The sequence below is a fragment of the Lycorma delicatula genome, chromosome 9 (assembly GCF_047948215.1).
Source record: "Lycorma delicatula isolate Av1 chromosome 9, ASM4794821v1, whole genome shotgun sequence".
Classification (NCBI taxonomy): domain Eukaryota; kingdom Metazoa; phylum Arthropoda; class Insecta; order Hemiptera; family Fulgoridae; genus Lycorma; species Lycorma delicatula.
This window is the reverse complement of record NC_134463.1, coordinates 107,754,056-107,777,580: the sequence shown is the minus strand read 5'-3', so window position 1 is coordinate 107,777,580 and position 23,525 is coordinate 107,754,056. Positions and strand designations below refer to the sequence as shown.

At 32.9% G+C, this 23,525-nt stretch overlaps 2 protein-coding genes across 2 annotated transcripts in view; one reads left to right on the top strand and one right to left on the bottom strand.

The window, feature by feature from the left end:
- Positions 1 to 113: 113 nt before the first annotated feature.
- LOC142330728 (uncharacterized) lies at positions 114 to 19,996 on the top strand. The gene is made up of 3 exons (XM_075376174.1): positions 114 to 191; positions 16,581 to 17,474; positions 19,984 to 19,996. Exons 2-3 carry the CDS (start codon positions 16,669 to 16,671, stop codon positions 19,994 to 19,996), a joined length of 819 nt encoding a protein of 272 aa, XP_075232289.1. The 5' UTR covers positions 114 to 191; positions 16,581 to 16,668.
- A 3,241-nt stretch (positions 19,997 to 23,237) lies between these two features.
- Positions 23,238 to 23,525, bottom strand: part of LOC142330183 (carbonic anhydrase 13-like) — a 52,270-nt gene continuing 51,982 nt past the window's right edge. The window contains exon 9 of the mRNA XM_075375297.1: positions 23,238 to 23,361. The gene's annotated coding sequence lies outside the window, so the exon portion shown is untranslated. The remainder of the gene's footprint in view (positions 23,362 to 23,525) is intronic.

The following is a 23,525-nucleotide window of genomic DNA, read 5'->3' as shown; positions in this document are numbered from 1 at the left end:
TTTATCTGTATTTCTAAACGCTACGATTGAGAAAAATATAAGGCCTTGCGCGGGAAGTCGTGAATAGTGAATCTGTATTTGAAGTTATGAACAGCTGATTAAAATTGTTCGTTTTTTACACTTAAACATTGGGATTCATATACAGTACAATTGTATTATCGTCTGTGGGCTGCTGTTCCTTATTATTATAGGTAATGTAAATTATTAGTCTCAGGAAAATTTAATTAATCTTAAATTTAATCCATACCTAACCTCTTTATATTTGTTGGTGAAAATAATTATCAATTTTTTTTTCTTTGTAAGTTTACCTTATTTCATCTGAGAAGTTAAAGAAATTATTGTATAATAAATTTTACATTTACTAATTACATGTTCTAGATTAAGTTTATTGATTTTACTGATAGTAGATTTTGACAAATTTGACTTACTATTTTATTTATTGAAGAGCCATTCAGATGTACAGTATTTACTTATCCAACTGAATCATAAATGACATATATGCTATTGAATGATTTAATATTTTAATTGCAGAAAGGTTTTCTAAATACCTAAGACTACTGTATCAACTTTTTTGGATTTTTTTTAATGCCTGTTATTTTCATGAATTACAAGCTGGGTATTTGAAAATTTCCAAATTTTGAGCATTAAAGGACACCCATATTTTGTAAGTTTTTGCCTCTTCTAACACTACCTGTAAGTCATTTGTAGAACTATTTGTTTTACTTAGCAATGCTATGAGCTGTACAAATCTCTTATTTAGACTCAAATTCTACCAATCCTATATGTCTGGTATCATATCAAAGTGACTAAATTTTACCTTTATTTTATCAACTTCTAGGACCTGTACTTGACAAAAGGGAAATCAAGGAGAGAATAAAACATAAATACTCACATAGGGCATATGTAACCAGTACCAAAATGTTAAATTGTCCATACCAGTTTCAGCAGTCTCTTATATTTTTTTTAAATATAAAATAGTAGCCTGTTTTATTGCTAACCACAAAAAAGGATGTGAATCCTCGTATCAATATCATTTAGATCTCTAAGCTGTCAGTTTTTTTTTGTGATAAAACTACCAAATTTATTAAAATTAAATATAATTTTAATAATATTTAAAGAATTTTATCTAACATACTTTAGCGTTTTAAGTTGATTTTTCAGTGATTTTTAATGACTGGTCCTGTTTTTCTCACACTAATACAAGTTAGTGTGATCTCTGGTAATTTTTTGTTAAATTCAGAAGAAATATATTTACCATATGGTCAATGGTTGTATTGAATTGAATTGTGTCTGTTCATTTAGTTTATTATTGTGTGGTTTTTCATTTCATAATGTTCAAAAATGTAAAAGTATGGCAAATTTTAAGTCTACATTGGTACAGAAGATTTTCATTTACAGCTTAAAATGTATCTCATGAACCATTTGCCAATCTTGAACTGTTCAAAATAAGCATCAAAGAATTTTTTCATCTAAAATTGGAAGAATTTTGTATCTTCTATTCAAACTTCATTCTAAAACTATGACTGGCATTGTAATAAAGTTTTTAATTAGATCATTTATTGTACTTGTCTGAAGATACATTGCAGTACTGTAAAAGTGCTAAAAACAGTATAACATCAGTTAGTAAATCCACAAATTGCTATTTATGAATCTTGAATTGTTGGTTATCTTGCAGTTTTGTTTTTTACTAAGTTTTATGATGTTATTCCCTATGTTTATTTTTCTTTTTGTTGTTACCTTCTTCTGTAGTTTAATGCTGTTAATATTTTGTTTATTATTTTAAATGTAGTATAAGTACAAGTAGTAATGTAACATTCTCTAAAGTGTGACACTTCAAAATTTATTTGTTTAGATTATGTATGTCATTAAGTTATTAATTTTTATGAAACTAATACAGAAAATAAAAAACTGAATTTTTTTGTTGAGGATGTCAAACAGTTAATATCGGAAAAGATTTTATGAATATTAATTAATAAAATCGTGTAACTTAACAAATTATTGTCCATGGTGGTCACTGTTAAAAGAATATTGATCAGTAAAATTAAGTGTCACTGTTGAAGATGGTTACAAGATTGATAGTTAATATTATGATATAAATAAAAAAAGGCATTTTGTTAAACCAAACTGATTCAGTTTATCATTATTATTGTTATTACTATTATATATATTTTAATTTATTTTACCAAAGGAAATATGGTGGAGAAAATATTATTTAATTGTCAAGGAAAAAATGAAATTCAGTCAACATTTTAAAATAACGATGTCTCCTCCCTCTCTATTCTAAGCTATTGTATGTAAATGAAATATTTCAGAATTACAGCGTTTATCAAGACATGATTTGTTTCTTTTTATTATATGCAGTTGCACATTGGTAAACAATATGTGACTTATTTTAATAACATTAGTAAAAACACCTAGCTTGCTTTTTATAGAGAGTAATGTAAATGGAAGATCTACTAGGTCTTGAAATTGTTTATTGTTGCAGATGTCTTAACATAAGACTGCATTATGTCATAGATAATTTACTGTGTAAGCTACATGAATGATTAATTGGTCTTGCTCTAGAGACAAATAAGCTTATTCATCAGTTAAATAATTAAAAATATATTCTAGAAAACCCAAACGACATGAATCAACAATATTTTATTCAGTACGTCCTAATTTCAAATATTACTTTTCATTACACATTTTATTAATATTTTATCTTATATATTTTTATATTCCACTTGTTATTGTTGTATTCAAAAATGTTTAACTTCTTATGTTCAAACTTATGTAGCAGACCACATAAGAGACTAGAAAGCAAGATGAGGAAAAAGGATCAGTACACACCCCATTCCTAAAATAAGGATTGTATAATTTCTTTCAACATTTTACCGACGTTGCCTCCTAAACTGAAGGCCCAGGATTTTATAGTCCCAGTTAGGCCTTGGAGAATTTACTCAACCCAGTATATTTTTAATAATCTCACTAGTTCATTTAACTTAAAACTAAGAAATAAAAAATTAATTGTTAACTCTTCAAATAAATAAATATGTTTGGCTGTAAGAGTAAAAATAATTTTCAACATTATTCCTGCCGTTGCGGTTGAATTTCAAGCTCAAGGCGAATGAAAAAATTTTAACAATGTTGTTGCAGGCTTTTTTTAATGTAAATATTTTATATCCGAATCGGAGATTATATATTTTCATTTATTTATCTCTTTAATTAATAATTTGGTTATTTTGACAATTAATTATACAAGATTAAAGAAAGTTGATGAGCTTGGTGTAGCACCATTGCCAATTGCTTTGGTTTATTACTAAAGTAATGATAAATGAATACAATCACAATATATATATATATATATTCATATTATGAGTTACATAATATGAATAAAGGTTATTTCAAATAGGAAACTACATGTAGAGAAAATAGAATTTGATTTATTTTAAAGATAAGGCTTCCCTATTCCTTTGAGACTTAACAGTTACAGTGTAACAACTTTACTTATTTATCTGAAGCTCATAATTTTAATTTACTAATGGTTATTGCCTATGATTATTAACGTAAGTTTTGATAACAAACTGATAACAATACAATAAACATAATGTTTGCCCATTGTTTTATTATACTTTGATTTAGGAATTGTAAAAGATATTCAGAGTACATCTTATAATTTACTTTAGATTATTTCTAAAATAAACTCTTGAGGAACAAAAAGTTAATTTCAGAAATATAATAACTTATTTCTGCTTGAAAACTCAATGTATATTTTTTATATGGTCCTTTGAATTTAATTATGAAACTAAATATTCGGTTTGTTTTGAAAACAATCACTTTATGTGATCCACTATGATATGCTGCAGTTGCTGAAGAAACGTATTATATCATTTCCAGTGTGACATCTTTTATTTCTTCTCTTATTCTAACATTCATTCCTTCAGTCATGGTGAAACACTGAGAGCACATTATTTCTTTAAAGTATTGCAAGAAAACCTTTCCATACAAAAAATCAAGGGATATTAATTGTTACCAAACTGAGAGGATCCCTTAACTCATGAACATATTTTACACTGAACATCTATGTTCTTTCATAAGGTATGAACTACAACACCACCTTGTTAATCTAAAAGAAAAAAAGAAACTCCCAAGTATTTTTCCAGATAGATCAATGGAAACTATGGAAAAATCTTGATCAGACCATCATCACAAAATGCACAATAAAAAAAAAATGTTAAAAGGGTTAAATTTATATAATTGCTTAGAAATTCATAATATGAAACAATGGAATGTACTTTCTTTCCCAGGTGTTTTAGTAAAATATGTTTTTCTTCATAGAAAATATTCTTATACTAGTTAAAATTTTGGGTAGCAGAAGTATTAAAATAAGTAATGATATATTCTGAAGTTCCTTGAAACCAAAACTGATAAAAAAACCAGGGTGCAGTTCTATATATACATATACATGTATGAATGTATATAAGGCTAAAACGTAACTCTCTCCTCTTAACATTTTTTTACAATTGAGATAACTGGATGTGGTTCGCAGCATTCTTTTTTGAATAGAAGAATTATTTCAATAAATATATATTTATTTCTCTTTTTGCTATTTGAGCAGCAAAGGGTGGGGGGGCAACTCAAAAATTTTAAATAGAGCCAATGGTCATTTGATATATCATTTTAAAGAGCTCAATGAGTTATACAAAACTGTACAATTAAAACTAAATTCCGTTTGCCCAATCCAAAATGATGGCCAACAATTTGTTAATTTCACATACCTGAAATTATGATTGAATTCTACCTTTATTAAACCCCAATTCAGAGTATTCAGCCTTCAGAGAGGGCAGGGACTGCTCAAAAATTTTTAATGGGAGATAAGGTCATGTGATACCTTGTTTTAAAGGTTGGAAGACAAAATTGTAACAAAAAAAATAAATTCTGACTATTTAAACCAAAATTGCGACCACAGATGTAATTACATTAATTAAAAATTGAAAAAAATTAATTATGATTTTTCAAATACTTCTTTTATTTAAACTAGTCTGCCCAGCAAGCAGGACAACTGCATCCATATTGTATCTAACCTATTAATAATGATTAATAATGAACTGGGTTTATACTTCAATTATTGTTCAGGAATAAGTTAAATAACATTTTTATTTTGTGATACAAAAAACAGCGACCTGAACATTCATTCATTGTATACTATGCTTCTTTAATTGAAATTACCTAAAATTCTTCTATAAAATTATTATATAATTTGACTTGCAAATAATAACTTTTTATGATAAGGAAATGCTTTGGTTGTATTAACAGTCCTTTACGTCTTTTCATATACTCGATGCAAAAGTTTTTTCATTTTGCTGGTGGTTACAATCAGGTTGGCCTTCACCTAATCGATGACTTGTTATCAGTAGGGCAGATTAGGAATCCCAATTTTACGCAATGGTATGTCAGCCACCAGAGAAAAAAAACATTGTCCCCAAGTTTGTCTGTAAGCTCTCCTACTGGTTACTGATGATGCACTGACTCTTCAGGTCCTAGCATCCTCACCATGGAGTCTATTAGAGTCAATCCTTCACCCACAGAACTAATAATAGGGAAGAAGGGCTCAAATGTAAGGAAAAGGGGGCAAGTGGTTGAACTGACCCCCCCCCCCTAACTCTTAAGATAGTTAAGGGAACTAACTCTTAAGAGTCACATCTATTCTATACCTATTAAAGTAGATCAGTGTAGTTCCCAGAAGGGTAAATCCATTTGAAGTGTCCAATAAAAACAAATTGGTTGTTTGACTAATTCAAAAAAAAATTGAAACTTACTCACTTGTTTCATACATGTTTCAGGACCTTAAAAATTATTTTTAAATTTTTTATTTAAGCAGTTTACATGTGGCGGTCATTTTTGTCACAATGTGCACACCTTCATCTGTTATTATAAGGGTTTACGAAAAAAATCATAACTAAAAACTTATTGGTCCTGAAAGGATGAAACAAAAAGTAATTTATTCATGTTTTCTCCATGTAAAAGATTAGTTCAGGGGTTTATTTACCTCTCTCTCTTCTTTCTATGAGAAAATTACTAATAAAATTGAACATGAAAAACTGTGAAATTTCACTTTTGGCAATTTTTTTCAAGGGCAGGAATGGCATACACAGTTTGGATTATTTTTTTTATATGTACGTATATGTTAGTAGTTTTACCATAAATAATATTAATGATGGTATACTTACTCCTAAATTTTTATGAAATTTTGAAAACTAATTTTTTTTTTTAAATACTCAAATTTTGCCTTCAACTCTGATGGGACTGGTGATGAAAATCCCAAATATGCACAAATTGCAGTTTTTTTGTAGATGTTATGGCAAATAAAAAAATTTCTTGTGTATGTTCTAATAAAAAAGTTACAACAATCATGAAAAACCTGTCAAAAGCGATACCATTTTGACCCATTAAATAAGTGCTCCAAGGGGATTTCTTGTCTTCTTTCCATTTTAAATTTTTTTATATTTAGCCCCTATGTTGTTGAAGTTGATGTTTTCAATACTTTTAAAATAGTTTTTTTTAAATTATTAATGATGGGTCGTAAATTAATGATAACTTAAACAATACCAGTAATGTAATATAATTTTGATTCAAAAATGATTGTAAAACTTACCCAAAATGAGATTTCAATGAGTAGCCTATATCTTTTTTCAAGAATTCTTTTATGTTTATATTAGTTTATCTTTGTAAACACTATCGAAGAAAAAATAAATTGTAGCAAAATTTTAATTATTCTTCAATGAAATAGCCTGTTTTTATAGCAATGAAAGTTTATTATTTAGTGTGGTTAACAAACAGCTGTGATATCTCTTCTCATAATTCTCTTGAAATTGTGTGATAACAACCTGTTACTGTAGTTCTCAGGACTTTTCAGTTCGGTACCCACACTTTGCCTTGTTGAGACTTTTGAAATGATGTACGTGGTCCAGCTGGGTGGAAAAAATGAACCTGCCCATCGTCATCTTCGAGGCTACTATTTCCCTTTTTTGAAAAATTTTACATTTTTGGAAAAATAGTATTGAAACAGTTAACACAAAGAGACTTTCCAGGAACTAAATTTAAATTTGGAAAAATATGTTCTTTAAGCGCTTGCTCTAATGTTATTTGTTTTTAAGTTTTTCTCAACTGTTTTTTGGAACTGTCCATACAGGTGACTGAATTTTGAAATAAAATGTTTTTTCATGACATTTACAAACACTAGTGACATCTGAATTAACACATAAAAAATCGGTTCACTATTTTCAATTAAATTCACAAATTTTAATGAATCCTTTTGGCACTGTACCATACACTGTTTTATGACACTCTTCATTCACATAAATTCCTGTGGAACATTATTTTTCCATTATTTTATGTGAAATTGCTTGATAATAATGTAAAAATTTAACTGATTTTAATTTGCAAATATAATATTAAGTAAAACTTATTTATTTAATAAACACTTCCAAAAACAGGATGAAATTTAAAACACTCTGTAAAGATGTGAACAGGTCACCGACTAATGTCAGACTGATCATTCTGTAACTGCAAAGCTAAATGATGCAACAAACATAAATGAGCATGTTGCTATGTAAATTTTCCTGACGACTGGAAATGACTTCAAGTTGCCTGTTGTAACATGAAAAAATCCCTTTCAGCACGCTGGAAGGCGAGGGTAGATTTCACCAGTGTTAAGTAGGGGATAAAAAAGATTTCCACCGTAAAGTTAAGAAAAACTTTACTCAATACGACAATGGCTGCATGTGAAAAAAGTTTCACATGTGTAGCATACAACAAGCCCCAATTCCAGCAACAATCTGGTCATCCCTTGCTGTAAGGGTTGGTCACATCAAAAATTGTTTCAGACAAAAGTTTCAGGTAGTGTTTAGAGGACTAACGACCACTTTAAACCGATTCGATACTGTGCCTATTAAGGGAGGTATGATTGTTTTGTCTTTGAAACCCCATTTTTTCCACCCCCTGGACCAATGGTTGGTGATATCAAAAGCTTTACTTACAAACCTTTTAGACGCCTATACAAAGAATAGTAGGAACTTTAAACGAATTCGATAGTTTACTTAATAAAAAGGTTATAGCATTATTTTTGTTTTAGAAAAGAAAGGCCAAGATGGTTCCATTTTGGCCATTAACGAATTGGACCGAGATTTTGGGACAAGTTATTTTTAAGGAACAATTTTAAAGTGATTGGCGCAAAATTAGGGCAGTTATCTTGTCCACAAGAAAGTATATATATAAACGTTATAAGAATATATATAAACGTTTGAGCTGACGGTGGTTTTGGAGTCTGGGGGATGTGAAACTCAAAGATATGTCGAAAATCTTTTACCCAGTACAATAGGTAGATTTCATAAGAAAGCTACCTATAGTAGCTACTGTAATTGTAATACTGTAGTTGGTTCAAACAAGTCTATTTCGACTATAATAAAAGTATAAAAATATTAAATATCAAGAAGACAAGAAATCCCCTTGAAGCACTTATTTAATGGGTCAAAATGGTATCGTCTTTAACAGGTTTTTCATTACTATTGAGATATAACTTTTTTATTAGTACAATACACAAGAAACTTTTTTATTTGCCATAAACATCTACAAAAACACTGCAAGTTGTGCATATTTGGGATTTTATCACCAGCCCCATCAGAGTTGTTTGAATATTTTTTTTTTAAATTAGTTTTCATAAATTCATAAAAATTTAGGAGAAGTATATCATCATTAATATTATTTATGGTAAAACTACTAACATATACGTATATATAAAAAAATAATTCATTCTGTGTATGCCATCCCTGCCTCTTGAAAAAAATTACCAAAAAGTGAATTTCACAGTTTTTTATGATCAACTTTATTGGTAATTTTCTCATAGAAAGAAGAGAGATTCGTAAATAAATCACTGAGCCAATCTTTTACCCAGAGAAAATATGAATAAATTGCTTTTTGTTTCATCCTTCCAGGAAAAATAGCTTTTTAGTTATGATAAATTTTTTTACGTAAACCCTTACAAACACAAAAAGAGGTGCGCGCATTGTAACAAAAATGGTCGCCCCAGATAAACTGCTTAAATAAAAAATAAAAATAAAAAATAGATTTTAAGGTCATAACAAGTGAGGTCAAAACAAATTTTGTTTTTAATTGGTCAAGCAACCACCCTTGGGTCACTTCAAGTGGATTGACCCAGTAGCTTTTCCCCAGAAACCCATACCGTAATATATATGTTTTCTTTGTTACTGTATTAATATTTTCTTATCAAACATTTCATATTATGATTTGTACTTGCTTATAAATGCTATACAAATTTTTCTGTTTAGCTCTTCATATAATGAGTTTCTTCTAATAGTTGAAATGTTAAACGGTTTGGTAATAAATAGTTTAATTTCAATTTATGTCAGCTGTTAATACTCTGCCGAATTACAAAATCGTTTTTTTAAACTATTTCTAAACAATTAATTTTTGTTAAATATTTTTAATATAACACACATTTAAATGAAAGTAATGTTATTAAATAAATCATTATCATCTTATTTCAGTTTTATTTTTATTTATTTCTTAAAATTAGAAATTTTCTAGAACTAAAGCAATTATGTTTTGGTATGTAATTATTCGTATAATAATTGTTTTCTGCCAAGTTTCAGTTTGCATTGTTTTTAAGAAAAGTGATTTTTCAAAAATCACGTGCAGATGATTTCGCTTTTTAAAATTTTCTACAAATTTTGTTGCAAAATTTTCTTTCTATTGTACATCAAACCTAAAAAAAATACTAATGATGCGAATTTTTTGTTTTGTAATTTTTAATTTCTGGGACCTGTTTTATTCTGTTTTTCAGGTCAAAAACCATGAAATTAACTCTTATGGTTCCTTTAAATTAATACGCTTCCATTTTTCATTTTGGGTAGAAATCAGGGCGAAATATTTTGCCAGCCGATACTCGTTAACGAAGCGTTTGCAAACCTATATTTATATCAGCTTCCTTCTTTATTTTCACCAGCAGAACATGTCCTGAAAGTTTGATTTTTGCCTGATGAATTAATTTCACACTTATCTGCGGGAATGTGGAAATGGAATTTTATAACCTATGAAACATTCAAAGTCTGATCGGGATTCGAACCCGAGTAGCAGTTGTAGTTTAACAATGTCTAAGCATTTAACAGTTATTTTATGCCAAACATAAATAGTATGATTTTCGAGCCAAGTCTTTTGTCTTTTATCCTGTATTTCTCGAAAACTATTTAAAATATAATTCCTGGACCTATATTTTTTTTCCAATATTTCGGGTCAAATTTCATATGAAATCTCTAAATTTACTCCTTAATTCCTTGTAAAATTTTAAAGAAAACTTGTAGAGAATTTGATTCTTGGTAAAATGGTATGAATAAAGTCCACTGAAACTAAATACAACGTAAAAGCATTTCGAGGTTTATTTTAAAAAATCATCAAAATGTGGGTAGATTTTAACAACGTATTAAACTAAAAAAATTTCAATATTACAAAACAAAAAAATTAAATATTTATAAGATTAATCTCCAATTTTTTTTTATCGGGAATCGTCTTAAACAAATAAACAATATTTCGTTGCCTTAAACAAAGTTATATTTTCATTAATCCTATATTCTATTTACACTACGCAAATTCTCACCTATAAGAAACGACATTTAAAATTTATTATTTAATAAGTCAATTCTTTTTTAACAGTCCTTGCAGATTAGTTTGTTTTCACTTTATATCATACATGATTACATTCAATCCTCACATTGCTTTTTCCAACGTTAGCCCCTTTACCGGGTATGCCGGTCACTACTCTATCGCACAGCGCGGCAAATTCAATATTAAAGATATTTAGTTTCTTTACATAATTTAGAAAAATAAATAAAAGTAAAAAAATAAATATATTCCTACCATTTTACTCAAAAATTCTACAATTTTTGTTTAAAACTTTTTTGTTTATTACCCATTTAACAAAGTTATTTTACGTCAGACATAAAATAGTGTGTTTTTCGTCCCCAACCTTTTTTTCTTTATTCCAGATTTCTCAAAAACTTTTAAAAATACACTTCTTGACTTCATTACACTTGAAATAGACTTTAATTTTTCAGTTCAGACTTCATATATATATATATACCCCTTAAATGGGGTCCCAATAATTAGTCTGACTTAATTTTACCGAAGGCATTGAAATCAGAGCGAAATCTTTCGCCGGCCGATATTTTCTAACGTAGCGTTTCTGAACCTATGTTTGTATGAACCTTCTTTTTTATTTTCAAAAGCAGACCGTGTCCTGAAATAATTATTGATGGAGAACAACGATTATGCATTTCTTTAGTATGGAAGTTTATTTGAAGGAGGAGTTACCAATCATAATTAATTCTGACCGTCATTATTATACATGAATTTTGACATAAATTTTGTCAGGTGCTGATTACAAACATATCCTGACTCTGGTATGAACCGTTCCTGAAAGATTGGATTTTGGAAGGGAAATGGAGTTTGGACGATAGGTGGCTTTTCTTCGTTTTTTTTTTTTTTTTTTTTATTATAAAATCATACTACTAACCTATGTAATGCGAGCTATTAACGGACGTTTCTATAGCAACAGTTACTCCCATCAGGTTATCTATCTGCAATATTCAACCTAACCAGAAACGGTTCTTTAATATACCTGCTAGTCTAGCCAGGGTCAGGGTCTGGGAGTCCAGGTCGGCCCATTCGAACTCCGGAGCCGACCGAGGGGCGAAGAGCTAACTTCGTTTGCCTTTTCCCAACAGCTCGCTTCGCTTACAATCGCCGCAGAGCTCGCTTCGATCGCCATTTCCGTCTAGCCAGAGCCTCCGCCCCCTCGACACTCGCAGACTCGTTATCCTCATGTCTGTGACAATAATATTGATTGTAGTGCTCAGGCTTTAAAAAGTATTCAGGTTTTAGAAACCTGAAAGAGACTAAATTACAAAAGACAGAATAGGTAGTAACTATGGTATCTAAGGTACACACACCTTTTCTTCGACATAAAATTCATAACTTAATCCTGTTGCCATGGTAACAAATATATAATAATGAAGTAAAAGCATCTTTTTTTCTTTAATAAATATCTTTAATTCAAAACTTCACCCTCAAGATGGCTACGGCTTAAAACCTTCCTTAGAATAACACAGTATTATCTGTTGGTTCTTGTGTGATGCGAAAACAAACAAACAGACAGACTTTCAACTTTATATATAAGATGTACGCTTACTAAAAACTTGGAGAAAAGAAACTCACGGTCGTTCGCTGCTGTAATCCTTCTTTCATAGCCAATGTCGCCGGGTTCTAATCGATTCATTTCGCGCCATCTCATTTTTTTTTTTAATTTTTATGGGCATCGACTGCTAAGGTCATTAGCCCTCGTCACATTCTTTAAAAGAAATTATTATCTCCATCAGGATCGTCATATGTAAGGGTGTAAAGGGCCCTTACATTTTATTAAAAAAAAACAAACTTCAGAATATACATTAAGACATAAAAGACAAGGACAATCACAAACACTTACGGGGTGTAAAGGGCCCCGATATTAAAATTTGAGATAAGGTTCTCAAAAGACCATGAAATTAAAATTTCAACTTATCAATACCATTTCTTTCTTTATATATATATAAAACTACCGCTTAGAGATTCTTTTATCACAGCTTTAATCTTTCATTTTATAGACTTTTAAGAAGTCCACTGGCGTGTAAAAATGCAACTATATTTTCTTCATTTCCATTATCCAGATCAGCACTAATAATATTTTTAAGACTGAACCTCTTTCTGAGGTCCTCATATATGGTACACTCTTCTATTAGATGCTTGATTGTCAGTGTTTTGACCCAATCGAGTCGATTATTAATCATTTTTTCAAATATTTTTCCCATAGCACACGTCAAGGAAATAGGACGATAGCTATTGGGATGTGTTAAATTTTTATTTTTCTTTGGTACTGGAACAACATGAGCTTTTTTCCATGGCTGCGGGTACATTCCATCCCGCCATATTTTATTATAAACCGCTACTTGTTCACGGCGAGTCAACTTAAAGTCGCTTTTCCATTTATAAGGAGAAGTTTTTACTGAGTTTAATTTTGTATTTAAACTCTTCCATTCAGCATTCCACTTGTTTTTTACTATGTTTGTTAGACGGTTTTTAACATCTGCCACTCTTACAGGAAATGCATCCAAATCATCGCAGACTGTTTCCTTTCTGGCAGCTTCGTCTGCGATTTCATTGCCTGTAATACCAGCATGCCCCGGAGTCCATACAAATACGCATCGCTGTCCTCGTTGATTTAGAACTTATAAAATGGACAGGATGTTTGCAATTAGGACATCCTTAATGTTCTTGTTCCGAATTGCGACAAGTGCACTTAAAAATCGGAACATATTAACACTCTCTCTTCGCAATAGTGTTCAGTGTAGCGAAGAGCTTGCTGAATTGCAGTGAGTTCTGCCGTGTAGACACTGGCCACATCTGGCAGTTTCCAAAAGTGAGCTTCTCCATTTACATATATTGAGCATCCAACACCATGTTCGGTTTTAGAACCGTCAGTATAAATTCTGATATGTTCTTCGTAACTACTGACGGTTGCCAAAAATTCCTGTTGGATGATCACTGCTGGTTTCTTTTTTATTTCTCCTTGAGAGAGATCCAAACTTGTATTTACCGCTAGCAAGAGCCATGGCGGTATTTCTCTAGTAGAAATTGCCAATGTATCTGGAAAGGCAATTTCGTATTTACTTCTTAATTCGTGGTACCTGATTCCGGCTGGTCTGGAATAGGTAGCACGACGTTCGTATAATGCAGCCATAGGATGGTTATTGAAAAGTTTATTATTTATATGGGCAGGATAAGCCCATATATTTGCTGCGTATCTTAGTAAAAGGATCTCTCTTCTATAATGTAGTGGCATTATTCCGGCTTCAGACATCAGACTAGCCGCCGGACTTGTGCGGAAAGCACCAGTTGCATATCTTATTCCGCTATTGTGATGAACTACGTCTAACTTTTTTAAATGCGACTTTCTAACGGATGAATGTACGATACATCCGTAGTCTAGTTTAGATTGAACCAATGCTTTATACAATCTCAATAATGTCTCTTTGTCTGAGTCCCAATTTAAGTTCGATAAACATTTTATATTGTTTAGGGCTCTTTTGCATCTATCACTCAAGTCCTGTATATGTAATCCCCATGTAAGGGATTTATCCAATACTAGTCCTAAATATCTTACGTTGTCTTTATATTATATTGGATTATCATCAGTTGTCAACGCAGGACTTTGATGAGGAATTCTCTTCCTACAAAAGTGTACACAGCACGTTTTTCTGGTGAGAATTGGAATCCGTTATTCCTTGCAACTTCATTTAGAGCATTGATCGCTCGTTGCAATTTGTACCTCACCATAGCAGTCTTGTTGCTAGCATACACAATTGCCAAATCATCAACATAGACGCTTTTGCTGATTTCTACTGGAATGGCTAATATCAATTTATTAATGGCGATGGTAAACAAGGTACCGCTCAACGGCGAACCTTGTGGTATGCCATTTTCCAAATTTCTTACAGATGAATATTCGCTATTGACTCGTACTTGGAAAGTACGGTCATTCATATAGTTGCTCAGTAAGACTGGCAGGTTGCCACGAACGCCTCATTCATGTATCTGGAGCATTATACCATGACGCCAGGTCATATCGAAAGCCTTCTGAAGATCAAAGAAGACTCCGACACAATGTTTCCTTGTAATGAAGCTGTTATATATAACGTCCTCTAAGCTGATCATTTGATCAGTGGTAGAATGGAATTGCCGAAAACCTGCTTGATACGGTGATATCAGGTTTTCTTTTTCCAAAACCCAGACGAGTCGATTATTAATCATTTTTTCAAATATTTTTCCCATAGCACACGTCAAGGAAATAGGACGATAGCTATTGGGATCTGTTAAATTTTTATTTTTCTTTGGTACTGGAACAACATGAGCTTTTTTCCACTGCAGCGGGTACATTCCATCCCGCCATATTTTATTATAAAGCCATCTCATTTTTCAACAACATGTTATTATTACACGTAAGTTTTCCTGGCGGTTAAATCCTTTTTCTGTGTACTAAATTTCATGAGCATTACGGATACACAGAATTACTATAAAATCTCACTGTTATACAGAGACGTCTTTTTCGTTTGTTCCCGATAACCCCGAAAACTTCTGAACCAATTGTTACGATATTTTAACTGTAGTTTTCTCATGACCCCGGAGTGCTCAAAGAAAAAACAATATAAATAAGTAATCATGAAATATATATATATATTTGTAGTTATATCGATCATTGTATATTTCCATATTGAGTTACGCAGAAAATTATTACGTGTTTTACTGAATTTAATGCCATTGTTTAATCTGATGGCGACCCGATAGAACTCATCTTTACAGAGTAGCACTCTGTAAATTTTTATATCCTGAAGTAAGAGATACATATTGTTGGCATAGATTCGACTTTCAACTTTGTATTAATACTGTCATAACGCCTAGGACGCCGAGGTTACAGTTTTACAGCCTAGGAATTAGGGTTACTACAGTTTATGATTGTAGAAAGCCTGAATTAACGCCCGAGCATTCTCATAGACTCGAAGAACAACTGTAGGCTCGTAAACGAGCTCAACTTGCGGGAAATATGTTAGGTCTCAAATCCATTTTTACTTCCGCGTACGAAGTAAAGAAAGTATTGTGATCGCGAAAAATTTGTTTTCAGATTTCAACGAAATATCCATTTTGACCATCACTGAATCCATTTTGACTAGTTTCGGTGTTGACGTCTGTACGTACGTATGTATCTCAAATAACTCAAAAGCGATTAGCCGTAGGATGTTGAAATTTTAGATTTAGGACTGTTGTAACATCTAATTGTGCACCTCCCCTTTTGATTCCAATCGACTGAACCAAAGGTGTCCAAAAAAACCCATAATTCAAAAATATTTGGACTTCTTAATTGCAGTAATAAGCCCTCATTGAGAGCTTTTCAACGATATATTATTAGCGGTACTTATTTTCATCGGTTCCAGAGTTATAGCCAAATAAAATTTTAATTAATGAAATATTTGGTCTTACAAGGGGAAGGCACATCAGTTCGAATCAGACTTCATCTCCTTTTTTTAACTTTTTTTTTAATTTAAATATTGATTTATTAATTATTATTAACCTTTCATTGTAAAAAAATGTTTACGATCAATATTCAATAATAACAACAAAAATATGAAAAAATATCAGAAATTTTTAATGAAATAAAATTTTTTATACTTTTCATTTTCATGTAAATGTAATTTAATAGGCGTACAAGGAAGTCATGTGATGTCCACATCAGAGTTTTGATTATCATTATGAAATCGACAGATAATCTGAATTTGAATGATATTCAAATAGAACACATGTTAAAAATATCGCGATGCCCCAAAAAGTAGAAAGATAAATTTTAAAATAAATTATAATAAATTCTATATCCTTTCATAGCAATTTTTTATCCTGAAAATTTTGGAATAAAATTTATAATGTTGTACACTTTTTTCCAGACCAACCAGAAAATAGCTTATAAATAAATCTACAAAAAAAGATTGAATTACAAAATAAAATAATTTTAATCTGAAAATAGTGTAGAAGATGGAAAAAACACCGTTATCTTGTTTAAATGAATTATGTAGCAGAAGAAAATTGATGCCATATTATGAATTAATATTTGAAATACCCAGTAAAAAATTTGAATGTCAATTGAATTTAGACGGAAATAATACAAAATTTACTGACATATTAGTAAAAAGTAATGGAAGATCAAAAAAAGAAGCAAAACATTTTGCAGCGTATAAAGCGTTAAAATTAATTAAAGAAAAATCGGATAATAATAGTAAAAATGATGTCGATGATTGTGAATTAAATGAAATAGAAAAGGTAATAACATTATTCGATAATAAAATTAAAGAAAATAATCTTTATAAATTAAAGGCGATTTGTTTAACTAATTTGTTACCTACTCCTCAATATTTATTAATTAATAACTATGTAAACTGTAAAAAAGTGTATCATTTAAAATGCGTTGTAGCAGGTCTGATAGAAAAAGGCTGTTCGTACAGTAAAAACGATGCTAGACAAATTTCTGCTGGATTTATGATAAATAAGATAAAAAGTATATTACAAAGTAATTTTGTAGATCCAGAAAATATACTACATAATGATAATAATACGGAAGATGGAGGTAATAAAGAACAGATCGATAAAAAATATATAGATAAGTATAATATGATAGCCGAATATAAACACAAAACGTTTAAAAATAATTATAAGATAAAAATCGATAATTACCATAATGTAATGCTCGAAGAAGAATTTTTATATATGAATTATATAATCAAAACTACATTAAATAATTACGATGATTTAAGTATTGAAAACTTATTAAATCCGATTCTAGTGTTTGACGATATTTGTAATCAATGTCATACTAGTTATAATTTTTATAAATACAAAACGATACTTAAAAATAATAATTGTAATAACACGGTATATTATGGATTACACATTGAAACATCACCGCCATGGGTTGCGATCGGCAAAGGTGATAACGATACAAACGCTAAAAATAATTGTGTTATAAATATGTTATTATTTTTAAAAAATATATTAATTTGAATAAAAGTAAAAGTTATATATATGTTTTAATAAAGTTATTTTAAAAAGTAGAATATTATTTGTACACTTTATGTAACACTAATCGACGTATATCTTTGCCGATGTGTTCAAAGTTGTAATTCGCCTCAAACTAAAAACGTCGAAGAAGTCGTCTTATATTCCTATTTTCCCCGTAATTAATATTTTATTTCTTAATTTTTGTTTAAATTAAATTTTAAAAGTATCCTTTTTGATTATTTTTTTAGCTTAACATGGAATGAAATACACACAAGAAATAGAAAATCTATTACTGCCATGTAACAGATTAAGAAGAGAAAGCTGTTTCATTAATTTAGAAGCAGGCGTAACCTAAAATACGGCATCGGCGTTCTTAACAACTGAATTAAGAATAAAGTGCCTGAACATGGTATGGTTAACTGGCATTTCTCTCGCCACCACCCCATTCGTTCGCCCTAGAGCATAGACCAAATGCCAGTGCCAAGATGTTGCCTACTGTGCCTCTAAAACAGTTTAGCGACCTCGTTACCTAAACGCTCCTAATGAGCTACCTATCAGCGTGAGCGGATTAAGCAGGCTGCTATTCACCACCCGCTTATGTGTCCCAACCCGCTCACTTGTCAAACTAAATCTAGATCGGGGAGGCGCAGCCCTTGTTACTAATTACTAAAAGTCATTAACGTTAATAAAATAAAAGACAGCAATTTAGGTTGTCACGCCTCGGTCGCTGTATGCCAGCTAGTGCCTGTCCACCATTGGCTGGTGGCCAGCCATTATCTCAGGAAAAACTTCCCACAGCGGCGCTATAGGAATCAGTATAACCCAGATTAATTAAAAAAACTCTAGCGATGATGGTTGAACTTCGCACCTCATCGAGGAACTCCCACACGGTCCGACAATGCGGCTCTCGCCACACTGACTCGCCGTTTATGAGCGGCCAGTTTTCCCCCTGACCTCTAAGTTCCAGGGTGGCCCGGTCTCTGGCCCCCCCCAAGAGCAGGGCAGTCGAACATCATATGCTCGTTCGACTGGACCTCCCCGCAGACACACAACTCATCAGCCCCTAGGCAAAACCAAAACAGACATTGCTTCAAATCCACATGGTTGGTGAGCACTTGGGCACCCGCTGCCCTTAAAAATGAACATACCATCCCCCCAGATCCTGTATAAACCTATACAAGGATCTTCCCTTAATCGTGGTGTGCCATGCCTCCATCGGAAGGCTCCGTAGCCTCTTCCGCAGGCGGGAAATGGGCAATTGAACGAAATTTAGATCTGGTGCATTGTGATAGCCGTTCCGCTCCGGTTCTAGCCAGGCTTGAAATCGCATCCCAAATGCCTCGGCTTCCCGACCTCTTCGCAACTTTCACATGGCTGCCCGAACTTTCACCACATAATCGATTGAGAGAGCCTTTCCCAATACGGTGGTAGCCTTGTAGGAGGTTGTTTTAAAAACACCAGTGCATACTATCAAGGCTCTGCGCTGGGCACTCCTTAAATTTTGAAGAAGTGTTCTATTTCTACCCAACCTATGCGCCCTAATTGGCGCCGCATATGCGATCATGCTCTCGAAGACACCTCTGTACACCAAGTACATTTGACGGCCCGACAGCCCGTAATCCTTCCGAACAATCCTTCTAAGTTTGTGCATCACAGAGACGGCGTCCGCCGCAACTTGCTTAATGTGGTTACTAAAAAGCAACTTGTCATCAAACAAAACACCTAGGTACTTATGAACCCTTACTCGGCTGATTCCACAGCCTTTATACTTAATGTGGGGGTTACAACTGCTTGATAATTTGTCTGTACCCTTCAGAAGCATAAACTTCGTCTTGGGCACAGAAATCTTTAAATTTTACATGTCCATCCAGCCCTCGGCGGTTGACAAAGCCGCCTGCGCCCTATTCTCTAGCTGCGGTCGTGAATTACCGCATGAACTGAACTGAACATGGTATATTCAGCATTGAACTAGCAAAATTAGTGTCTGATCACCAGCAAATGTAATACTTCGCTGGGATCTCAAGAATGACTGATACACAGGCACACTTTTTATAACTTCCGCTGAAGTTATCAAAGACTGTGACGTGCATATCTGTATATTTAACTTTTAATCTATGCTAATAAATGTTTTTTCTTTAATTTTCTTTGAGTTTGGGAGTTTTTGGATGAGCGATTTTCCAGAATTGATTTTGAATTTGTGACTAAAGAATAAAAATAGCAACAGAAGGTAATAATAGAGGTAAAAATTAAAAAGTTTTGTTATTTAATAGTATTAATTTTTTTTTGTATTTTTAGAGATTTAGCTTAAGAAATTTAGATACATCAAAATAATGAACTGCAGAAGAAAGTCGAGGAAGATATAGATTCGTATCGGCTGTATGCATGTCTTTATTTATAATAATGCTCGGCTTTAGTAAATAACCTTGTTTTACAGTTAAGAGATAGAAAACAAAGAATCCTTGGATGGATCCATCGAAAGATCACACTAAACCTAATATAATAGAATTTAGTAACTTTATAAGATATTCTTACATGAAAAAAATGAATAGCGAAAAAGAGATAGTTTTACCCGTAGACAACATGAGACTAGACAAACAATTCCAACATAAAGGGTCCTTAAAAATGCCTCATTAGACAATAGAATTACACCACGCGTGAAATTCAAAGATTTTTTACTTAGGTTTGATTAGAGCGGAAATTCCTCGCAACCTCCGGTCACTAGGCGGGAGAAAATCCCACCTATCATGTTGGACTGCCCCAAGGAGTGGCCAACGCTGGCGAGAGCAATCTCCGCCATTATAAGAGGGCGCCTGGTAGCCAAAAGTACCAGGCTCTCTGTAAGGCTGCAGCTAAGCAGCGAAGGCGACTTAGCTGCTTAGGGAAGTGCATAGTTGCTTAGGGCTGCTTTCAGGGAAGTACAGAGTTTTCTGCATTCCAAGGGAGTCTCCTCTCACTCCTTTCAGCTCCCAAAAGATAGGGAGCTCAAGGTGATTATCCGGGACATCCCTTATGGGGCCACCCCGGAAAAGGTGAAAGAGGAGCTGACCTCTTTCGGTTACGAGGCAGTTTCAGTTAAAAAGCTGACGACGAGGGACGGAAGGGAGACCCCTACAAGCCTCTTCGCCTTAAAACGAACGCCAGCCACCAGGGGCATTTATGACCTGGAAAACTTATTCTATTGTAGAATTAAGGTTACCGCATTTGTGTCTCGAGGGGGTCCGCCCCAATGCCACAGATGCCAAAAGTTCGACCACTCGTCGAACTATTGCCGCAGTGCACAGTTCTGCGTGAAATGTGGTGGAGACCACGACACGGCGACGTGTCTAAAGCCTCGTGTGCAAACTGTAAGGGCCGCACCCGGCCAATTACAGAAGCTGTCATTATTATAAGGAACAGCTGAACAAGCAAAAGGGCACCCAGAAAACATCCGCTATTACTGAAGGACGTAGCTGGGCACGAATTGCCGGAGGGGGAAAATCGAGCCCCCAGCCTTAGGTAGTTTAACCGGCTACAAGGGTGACGGTGGAAAAAAGGGGAATCACCTACTCCCCACACCAACAAAGCTTAAACCGGCAATAGTTACAAGGAAGGTGGAGGCAAAAATGCCGAACAAGCCTGCTCCGCAGAAAAAAAATGCAGCCGAACAATCGGAAAATCAAAGAGGGCGGGTGCCAAACCCACGACTTCTGGCAAAGAGACTTCTGGAGAGACGGTTGGAAGTACCCCGGATCACTGATTCCCCAGTAAACCGCCCGTCTCCCACAAATTTAACAAGGGCCGGTAAGTTAGATATTGCCTGAACCACGATACCGACACCCCAGGGATCACACGTAATAGTAAGGGCTGCCATACCCTTACCCATGGAACAATTCCTGCCAAAGGCCGAAGTGACTGGCTCAGTCTGGGCAGCGCAAAACTTCGGCAGAGCAAGCTCACAACAGCGTACTCTCAATCCGTCTCCACAACCGCGAAGAGGGAGGAGCTCTCCCCGTCCGCACAACGCCCAGCTTCAGCAAAACCAGATCACGATCATGACTCCCACCCCCGCTGCAAGCTGCGAAACCGAGAAGCACAACCGCAACCAGCTTAGACAGCTCGGGACCCCCAATTCTGTAACTCTCCACATGGAGCTCTTGAGTCAAACCATTACCCAGATGGCCGACATAAGTAAAGGTACCTGCCCCAAATGTGTGCACAGATGGTTTTGCACGGACGTGAAGTTGGGTTTAATCTGGGGCATTATTATAATCACTACTATTAACATTATATTGTCATAATCGTCATTATTATTATTCATAAAATTTATTTTGAAATATTAAGATGTAGAATTATATGGTTCTCAATCATATCTCAATCATTGTCACTGATTATTTATATTTATTTCATATTATTACAAAGCTTAATCTCTGCAAAGTTCTAAACATGAAAAAAGAGAAAGGAGTAATATTAAGCAGTAAGTAGGTGATGACTAGTTTTTGTAAATAAAGATATATGTATAGTTTTTCTTTCGTGCAAATATTAGGGTGTCTAGCAATTTTTGTCACCACTTCTAGGGTTTTCTCAATTTGGCTGAGATATTGAATCCTGAAGATATGTTTGATCTAATATACCTAAAGGTCATTGCCTTAATTTATAAAATTAGAAACCTGTTTTTACCTTGCATCAGTTCTGTTATATTTGAAATGTTTCAGGAAGCTGCATATAAAATATGAAAGAGTACAGGATTTAAAGGAAGTAAAAATAAAATGTAACAAAATTTACATTAGCAGGTTATTTTTAACTCCTTCCGATCTCCAAAATCATTGTTCAGTAATGTACTAGCCTCCCATTATGCCCCAATCGACTGAAAAATTTTGGGCAAGATGCATGCCCCACCATGTATGGAGGATGGATTTTTTACTACCCGCCTTTTCTTCTCGTTTTTTATTTTCTCATTTTCAGTTTTGTGGATTTAGGTTCATGCTGAAATTGTTAGGACCTGTAGAGCTAGTATATTCTCAGTGTGATCTGGCAGGCACAGAGTCCCTTAACAATCTTTCCCGGTGTCTGGTGAATACACAGTCAATATAATTGTAGAAAAACCTAGATAATGCCAGGCTTTCTAAAGTATAAATACACTTAATGTTCCAAAATATATACTTTTGTTTTTGAACAATTATTACAAACGTTTAACCTAATGATAGAAAAAACCTGTATAGATATTTTCTTCTCGTTTTTTATTTTCTCATTTTCAGTTTTGTGGATTTAGGTTCATGCTGAAATTGTTAGGACCTGTAGAGCTAGTATATTCTCAGTGTGATCTGGCAGGCACAGAGTCCCTTAACAATCTTTCCCGGTGTCTGGTGAATACACAGTCAATATAATTGTAGAAAAACCTAGATAATGCCAGGCTTTCTAAAGTATAAATACACTTAATGTTCCAAAATATATACTTTTGTTTTTGAACAATTATTACAAACGTTTAACCTAATGATAGAAAAAACCTGTATAGATATGCCAAGATTCCTTCCATTTATTTTCATACTCGGATAATTAATATAAGCCAAGTATATTGTAAGATTGTTTGAAGTTTAATATCTTTATTTGAAACAAATTACAGTAATTAGAATATTTAGGTTTACATAACTGTAAAAATGATGAAGTTCCTTTGTATCTTCTTTTTTTTTCTCTGAGCTGCATAAAAAGAAAAATGTGTAACAGAATTAATGAGAGAAGTTTATGTTTTAGTGTTAAATAAAGAATAACATACATAACACATTATCAAATAGCATGAGAGTAATCCCACTGCCACCTCTTTTTTGTTACATAAGATTGGCAGGTGGGAGTCTAAAGCAAAA